At 38.4% G+C, this 9,472-nt stretch overlaps 1 protein-coding gene across 1 annotated transcript; it reads right to left on the minus strand.

Annotated features, from left to right (window-relative positions):
* Positions 1 to 4,219: 4,219 nt before the first annotated feature.
* On the minus strand, positions 4,220 to 4,909 carry LOC143581853 (uncharacterized). Its single transcript, XM_077064536.1, has one exon. The coding sequence runs from the start codon at positions 4,907 to 4,909 to the stop codon at positions 4,220 to 4,222; it is 690 nt and encodes a 229-aa protein (XP_076920651.1).
* Between the last annotated feature and the right edge of the window lie 4,563 nt (positions 4,910 to 9,472).

Here is a 9,472-nt window from a genome sequence, read left to right on the forward strand (position 1 = left end):
AACCTTATCCATGGCGGTTATCCACTGAAGAGTAGCGATTACGTCTCCTAGACCAGTCAGCTTAGGCGGGTCACAACCTTTGAAGGACTTATATTTGCAACTGCCTCTGCCCCTCTTCCTATCATCATCTTTCACAGACCGTACCTCACTTGAGTCACCTCTTTCCCTCTCGTCATCCTTCCTACCATTACCACCTGCCCCTTCAACAGTTCTTTCACGGCTTCCAGCAGACCTTCCCGGGGTAATATTTTTCACAGCAGTGGCTACAGCTTGAACAATAGCTGCTTGAATTGCGGGATCCAGTTGAACTCCTTCATTGTTTTCCGGGTTTCTTCCCGCTGCGCTTCCTTTAGCTTCGGTGTTGGAAGCTGTCTCAACCGAAGGTTGCTGGACACGACGAGGCCTGCCGCGTCGTCCAGTGCGACCTCCAGCTCCAACAATGTCTCCAGCTCCAGCCATCGTATTCTAAAAGGGAAAACACAAACATCATCACTTAAGGAACTATCTAGTACAAGGATAGCAAGGCTAACAGGTAATAACAGTGGCCAGCTGTGACTAGCTGATCACGTTGCTTTCCGTGTCCTATACACTTCCCTTTATGAGTCTATTTGTGCTGGTTCTACTTAAGCAGTTAGCCAAATCAACTATCAATTATTCCTATCCCTGCCGTTCACGTATCTTTTCTTTCTCATTAACATATATCATTTAATTATACACTTTACCTTTACTGATCTTGCTTGAGCGACACATGGCATTCTTGAACTGGCATCTTCTTTCCTTTCTTACTTATATCCCATACTCTGTTCGAGTCTAAGCATGTAGGATGCTTAAATCTCTCTAACTTTGCTCTGATACCAACTTGTAAGGCCCCGTTACCGGTAGCCCTACTTTCGTGTTGGATTTACTCATAAACACAGTTCTAAATATCAGAGTTAATTAAAACATTTACGCGGAATATAAAACTTTCATAAAACTTTACATAATTCATAACTTGTCTCAAAACATCCTTTGTCTTTCAACATTAAAGCATTGAAATTAAAACATCATAAGTCTTCAGATGCCAGATTCTTGTTCAGTGCTATGTGTCTCCTCAAGCGAGCTGCCTCATCCTACTCACCTGCGTGCATACTAAAAGTCAGCTACGCTGAGTGAGTTCTAGTTAATCACATAATCATACAATACATTCTTACGCTTCATACTTAATCTCTTAACTTTCTTTCATATACACCTAAGTGCTTTTACTTTCATTTTTACTTTCATACTTTCTTTACATTCATAATCATACGTTCATTTTTACCTTCATGCTTTCCTTACATACATAATCATACTTTTTAAAGAGCCTTTCGCCCTATAACCTCACAGATATTATAAGGGTCTGGTCCCTAGTTTTCGAATATTAGAAGGGTTCGATTCCCTAACATCACAGATATTATAAGGGTCTGGTCCCCATCATCACAGATATTATAAGGGTCTGGTCCCTAGTTTTCGAATATTAGAAGGGTTCGATTCCCTAACATCACATATATTATAAGGGTCTGGTCCCTATCATCACAGATATTATAAGGGTCTGGTCCCTAGTTTTCGATTATTAGAAGGGTTCGATTCCCTAACATCACAGATATTATAAGGGTCTGGTCCCTATCATCACAGATATTATAAGGGTCTGGTCCCTAGTTTTCGAATATTAGAAGGGTTCGATTCCCTCTTCGTTACCATACGACCATACATCATACCTCGAGTATTAGTAGGGCTCGGTACCCTTTTCGTAACCATACAACCATACATCATACCTCGAGTATTATTAGGGCTCGGTACCCTTTTCGTAACCATACAACCATACATCATACCTCGAGTATTATTAGGGCTCGGTACCCTTTTCGTAACCATACATTATCATTTCTTTCTTCTATTATCTCTATCATGTTCATACACATAAACATACATAACATACTTACCTTATACATAGCGTTACAACCTGACAGTACGTGCAATATCCGAAGATCGTTCACGTACTATCAAGCAATCATTCATACATTTCACATTATCCACATAAGGCATACACTTATCTCTTAGGATAAGCGTATTAACAAACATATTGAGTATGCACACAGCCCCGAAAACGTAACACATAAGTGGGGCTAGAAACTCACCTGAACACGGTTACGTTCTCCGTTGATCGTAATCCCTTTCTTCAGTTGTGCACGGCTGACTGTATAACAAGTATACATATCAATTTAACTATCACTACTTATAACATCTTTCTAGTCTTAATTACTACCCACAACGAACGGGGGTCCGGGGGCAGCGCCCCTGGCAGCGGGGTCTAGGGGCGGCAGCCCCTAGCAGGTCCAAGGGGCAGAGCCCCTGGCTGGGGTCGAGCTGCCAGGTCAGCTTGGAAAAATTTTATTTCCATTAAATGTCTTAACACATTTTTCATTAGATTTTTAATTTATTTTCTAATCGAACTTGACTTTAGGCGAAGTTAACCTTAGGCGAACTTAGCTTTAGGCGAAGTTACCAGCTAGGCGAACTTAGCTTTACAGCGAAGTTGCCATCAGGCGAACTTGGCTTCAGGCGAAGTTGTCATCAGGCGAACTTGGCCTCAGGCGAAGTTACCAGTTAGGCGAACTTAACTTTACAGCGAAGTTGCCATCAGGCGAACTTAGCTTGCAGGCGAAGTTCATCAGGCGAACTTAGCTTGCAGGCGAAGTTCGTCGCTTTGAAGGCGAAGTTGCCCAAATGAAGGCGAAGTTGCCCAGACAGCCGCTGTTTTAGTTTCTGATCGGCATTTCGAGCGATTTTAACACCCTTGCTATGGTTCAATATCACCCACTACGCTACCCGACCATTTTTGGTCGTTTATACACTAAAAAGCTTGGATCTTTAAACTTCAAAGATCAAGAATCATACCTTATTGGGCTTGTTTGGATCTCGTTTACTTGCTTATCACCACTAATCGCTCTCTCTCTCACTCGGGTCTGCCGGATCTGCCCGGATCTGCCTTCGGTCCGGCGGCGAAGTTAGTGTGGTATGTGTGTGTTTTTGGAGTGTTAGGGAGTTTGGTGAAAAATGAAGATATTTTGGGATTTTGGGGGTATTTATATCCCTGAAATCCCATTCTCATTTAACCCCTCTCAATTAATCCATGTCCAAGACCCGCTCCTTACCCGATATTAATTAATTACGCGAAATCACTAAACATAACTTCCTTTACTCATCATTAAAATTTTAGGATGTTACATTAATGCAAAAATTATAGCTCCCAACTCCAGATCATGGGTGGTGTAATTTTTCTCGTGAACCTTCAATTGTCGTGAAGCATAAGCAATTACTTTCTTTTCTTGCATCAAAACACATCCCATTCCTGTATACGAAGCATCATAATATACAATGAAATTATCTTGCCCCTCAGGTAAGGCTAAGATAGGTGCGTTCGTCAGTTTCTGTTTAAGAGTTTCAAATGCCTCTTCTTGCTTCGGTCCCCATTCATATTTAATAGATTTGCGGGTCAATGATGTCAATGGAACCGCTATTCGTGAGAAATTTTGTATAAATCTCCGATAGTAGCCAGCTAACCCCAGAAAACTTCTTACTTGAGTCGGAGTCTTGGGTTTCTCACATTTAGTAATAGCTTCAATCTTTGCCGGATCTACTTGAATACCTTTCTCATTAACAATATGTCCAAGAAACTGTACTTCGGGTAACCAGAATTCACATTTTGAGAATTCGGCATAAAGCTTCTCTTTCCTTAATGTTTCGAGTATGGTTTTCAAATGAGTTTGGTGTTCTTCTTTCGTCTTGGAATAGATAAGAATGTCATCAATAAAGGCAATAACAAACTTATCCAAGTAAGGTTTGCAGATTCAATTCATCATATCCATAAAAGCCGCTGGAACATTAGTGAGTCCAAAAGGCATAACAGTGAACTCATAATGTCCGTATCGGGTTCTAAATGCAGTCTTGGATATATCTTATTCCTGAACCTTCAGTTGATGATACCCGGATCTAAGATCAATCTTGAAAAAACAACTTGCACCTTGTAATTGATCGAAAAGATCATCAATCCTTGGCAACGGATATCGATTCTTGATCGTGACTTTATTCAATTACCAATAGTCAATACACATCCTCATTGATCTGTCTTTCTTCTTAACAAACAATATTGGAGCTCCCCAGGGTGAAGAACTTGGTCGTATAAATCCTTTTTCCAATAACTCGTCTAACTGCTTTTCAGTTCCTTCATCTCAGTTGGTGCTAATCTATAAAGAGATTTAGCAATTGGAGCTGTTCCCGGAACTAAGTCGAATCTGAACTCAACTTCTCGATCTGGCGGAATTCCAGGCAACTCGTTAGGAAATACATCCTTGAATTCAGTGACAATTGGGACCTCTTCTAGTTTCTTAGGCTCGGGCTCCTTGGTTACATAAGCCATGAATGCTAAGCAACCTTTATCCAAACAATGACTTGCTTTTATTTTTGAAATAATTCCAATTCTACCAGAATACTTATCACCAGCTATTCGAACAATCTTCCTATTTGGAGTTAAGATTTCAATAGCTTTTTCATCACATAATATTCGGGCTTGGTTAGCGGCTAACCAGTTCATCCCTAAAATAATATCAAATCCAGCTAATTCCATTGGTAACAATTGCACTGGCATTTCATATCCGGCTAAGGTAATATAACTATTTAATACCTCAGATATTTTGATTAATGATCCGTTAGCCGTTTCTAATTCATATTGGTTATTTAGTTTAGCTAGAGGTTCATTCAGTAGACTACAAAACTTATAATCTATGAAACTTTGATTGGCTCCTGAGTCAAATAAAACCCTAGCATAAACATTATTAATAGGAAACGTACCAGTAATCACGTCTGGTAATTCTCCCGCCTTCTGAGTGTTAAGCATGAATGCACGGGAATTTCCCCTCTTGACTTCATTCCTGGCACCACTACCACTGGCGCCTCCAACTGTCGGTTTCCTTAGTGCATTCCGCACTAAAGTGTCCTTTCTCACCACAATCAAAACAGACGATTAATTTCTTCCTACAATCCTCCTCCTTGTGTCCTGGTCGTTTACAAAAGTTGCAAGTTGAATATGGATCAAACTTGCGAACATCAACTTTCGGTGTAGGCTTCAAACACCTCCCATCATGTCGCTTACCACAGTTTTTACGCATCGTTCGGTTAAATGCGGCCGACCTCTCCTTCCATTTTTCAAATTTTCTTTTCTCATCAACTTCACGCTTCTTCTCAGTCATCATCTTCCTTTCCTCCTCTCGATTTCTAATCATACTATCCATCAAATATCCAGCCATCTCAATAGCAGACTCAGTTGTTGCAGGCATGTGTGATCTCACATGATCACGGATTTCCTTTGGCAAACCATAAATATATCGAGTCACCTTGTTATATTAGGGAGTAACAAGATGTGGAACAAGCCTGCAATACTCAAGGAATTTAGTGTTGTATTCCTTGATATTGGTGCCAATAACCTTGTGGTTCCAAAGCTTGGCTTGAATCTGATCAACCTCGTGGATAGGACAGAATCTTTGTTTGATCAGTTCTATAAAAATTTCCCATTCAAGATTATACAAATTGCTTCTTCCTTTCACGTCTATCAATGTATTCCACCATTCCAGCGCCTCTCCCTTAAACATCTGGGACGAGTACTGGATACTCTCCTCTTCGGTACACTTACTGATAATAATTATTGACTCCATTTCCTCGAGCCAACGAAGAGTAACAATCGAACCTTTATCCCCATAGAATTCTTTCGGTATGTATACTTGAAAGTCCTTAAACGTACATCCCGTATTGACTTTCCTTTTCTTTGTTTGTCTTGGCTCCCTCAGCAGTAGAACTCTCATATCCCTTATCTTTTGTTTTATCATCCCTCGTCCTTTTGGAATCTTTTGGTTTAGAATGAACATATATGCTATGACTTGGTTGTTTAATTGATCTTGATTTTAATCTAGCCATAGTCTCTGAATTCGCGGTATGGTCTTGAACAATTTTTATTAAAGGAGTCACCGCTTCTTTGATTAACGGAGCAACTGTTTCTTTTATCATATCACGAATTCCTTCAATGTATTCTTTAGGCAGTGAATTATTAATTTCAGGGGTCTTTGCTTTATCAGCTTGATTCCCTTGACTGACTCGGGTTTCTCGTTGTTCAGACATTCTGTAAATCATATGAATACATGAATTTAAAACTCAATACCGAAACTTTTATTCATAGTATTACAAAAAGATAAAAATACAACATTAGTAGTTATATAATCCTAATCTTTGGTCCATTTCTTAACCATATTCTTCATCTTATCACATTTTTTTATGATTTTATCACCCATATTTTTCTTCTTGATCCTTTCGTTTCTTAACTCATCCATCACCGAGTTGGGTGGGTTGGGATACCCTACCGGTGCGGATGCCGAAGGAAAAAGATAAGCGTTTTCTCTCGGATACAGGTGAGGATTGGCTATATAAGTCTGCATTTCCTCATCAGGAAGATTGGTTGTATAAAATTCTTCAATCAAGCGGGCTTATTCCTGTATCTCGTTTGCTTGTTCATCTATGGTTGGTACAGGTCCGTGATACGGTGGAAAATTAGGATTATCAGAATAATAAACCAATCTTCGACTTGGTTCAGCTAAAGTTTGAGCACCTGGTGGGGGTGATCCTCAACGCTCTCAATCATGATATTTTTGATAGTGTTTTGTATGCCGAGACAGCTCAAATCCTTTGGAATGAGCTTAACTCTCGATATGGGCAGGCAAATGGTGCTAAAATTTAACAATTACAAAAGAACCTTTGCCAAAGCACTCAAGGTAGTAATGAAATTGCTACTTATTTTGCTAAAATAAAGTCGAACTGGGACGAGTTGAATGCTATCAATACCATTCCTTATTGTAAGACCCCGAATCCCGGGAATCCTACAGTTGGTAATCATATCCAAAATTAATAAAAATTTAAAACCAAAACAATTCGTTTTATTTATAACAAGTTCAGAGTAAATAAACAGCGGAATAATAAATACCAAAATTCCCAAAAACGGGAAAAGTGCCCAAGGTTAAATATAAAATAAAAATATTCGTTTTATTTTGAAATCTTTGACTAGGAATGCATTCAACCATCCGAGTAGTCTCTAGCACGTTTAAGCGATTATCTCCAATCCTTATCCTGAAAAATCAAACTAACATACACACAAAGTCAGCTTGAGCTGAGTGAGTTCAAGTTTTATATAATCAACGTTTATAAATCAGTTTAAATTTCAAAAGTACAAATATCTTGAAAATTATAAATAAATAAATATATATTTTTCCTTTTAAGTATTTATGCTAACACGAGCCTCTCCACCACGAGGCGTAACTCGAGTAATATATTGGACCTGGTAGCAGAAAACAGTATGTAATACGGGCCTCTCCACCACAAGTCGTAACTCGAGTAATATATTGGACCCTATTACAGAAAATTCATGCAATACGGGCCTCTCCACCATGGGTTTCCCCGAGTAATATATTGGACCCGGTTGCGGGTTTAGCAAGAGACGAGCCTCTCCACCACGAATCACAAGTCGCGAATCAAGGATCTGAGTAATATATTTGACCCGCCTAAATGATGATTACGCTACATGGGCCTCTCCACCACGGGATTTAAAAACTTGAGTAATATATTGGACCCGACCATAATCACCATGCATACATACATCAATAAGCCTACTCACATAAATCTTAGTCATAAGGAACAAAATAATTTCAGTAATCGTAGGCCATCTGGTAATATATATGTAAGTCAGTCCAAAATATGAACTAATATAAATAGGTCTACTCGTATTCAATTAGTACCAGACCAAATAACATCCACGAACCTAGTCCATATACAATATGTATAACCTTAAGGAATATAAGACGAGTCTAAAATATCCTAAAACATAGAATATAATTCACACATGGTCTCATAAATATACAAATACAAATAATACTACAACCAATCAACCAAATAACTTTATTAAGAATAACCTTTAGTATATAATATCGGGAACATATAATTATAGACGAGTCTATTATTATCCTCAAATACAAGCTATCCATAATATATGATTTCTAGGAATATGTAATTATAAACGAGTCTAATAATGTCCCCAAATATAGACTATCAATAATAAATAGTTCTAAAGAATATGTAGTTATGAACGAGTCCAATACTGTCCCCAAGCATAGACTACCAATATTATAAATCTTAGCCAATCGATCAACCGAACAACATCATCATGTGTAAACTATAATAATGACTAGTCTAGCAGATAAAACAAGGCCTAATAACATCTTCAAGCCTAGACAATGAATAATATATATAATTTTTCGGGAATATGTGATCGTAAACGGTTTTAAGAATATCCTAAGACATATGATAGAAATTTATACATAACTATAGAAATATACGATACCAGTAAAACTATACAATATAATCCAAATAGTTTAAACGGGTAAAATCGGGTAAAATTGTAATATGATGTGTATGCCAGCCCAAAACGTAAAAAGAGTTAAAAAGGGGCATCATGAACTCACCTGACACGAGTCACGCAAATACCAACGAGATAGAGAACCTCTAAGCCAATCCACAAATCACAAGCCTATCGGATTGCACATAAAGATTACTAACTAAACCGCACCGACTCGTTTATCCTGCGGACGTTCTAACATGATTTGATTGAACTAAAGCCTCGAACTTACTAAATTCAATTACATCAGCCCCCGAGGCCATGTATTTACCAAAACCACCCTTAGTTAATTTCGGGGACAAAGGATTTCCAAACTACACCCGAAAGTTGTTAATTGTATCGAATACGCGTGTTAACGAGTTGTTTATGCACTTAGCAACCAACTCAGCCATGTGTGGACCAAACTTAGTATAATTACAGCCAACAAGTCCACATGACACTACACGAGTTGAATGGGTTGGTAATTTGCATGAACAACACACAAACTACCAATTAAACGCGAATTTGCGTTGTGCCGACCTGTTTGAGACCCTGACAACCAATTCAGCCCCATTAACATAAAAATTAAATTTTTCACAGCCGTATAACATACCGAGGCTACACAATATGAATTGGTTGTTAATTCCCTCAAACAACACGCTAAACGCAACAATTAAAAAAATATAGACAACCGAAATCCTAGTTTTCAATCTATCGACAATTGATCAATCAAACGAGCTTCACAGCTCACGATACTAAAGTGTAATACATATGACATACCTAGGAAGATGACGGAGCAAAACCTCGCTTTAAATAGCCCCGAAAAGAACACAATTGGACAGCCACCAGTTAAGCCTAAAACGAGCGTATAGATCAATAACGAGTATAACATGCAAATTTTAGCATGCGAAGATGTATTTTATTTCATTGGAAAATCATAGGAATAAATTATGAAATGTTTACCAGAGTTTTATAAATGTCTTGGGTATC

This window comes from Bidens hawaiensis, unplaced genomic scaffold (assembly GCF_021521415.1).
Source record: "Bidens hawaiensis isolate Kalapana, Puna unplaced genomic scaffold, B.hawaiensis_p1.1 tig00031208_1, whole genome shotgun sequence".
Classification (NCBI taxonomy): domain Eukaryota; kingdom Viridiplantae; phylum Streptophyta; class Magnoliopsida; order Asterales; family Asteraceae; genus Bidens; species Bidens hawaiensis.

Bases quoted from the DNA above. Each gene is read 5' to 3' on its own strand.
- LOC143581853 (XM_077064536.1), bottom strand. From the start codon at position 4,909: ATGCTTAACACTCAGAAGGCGGGAGAATTACCAGACGTGATTACTGGT.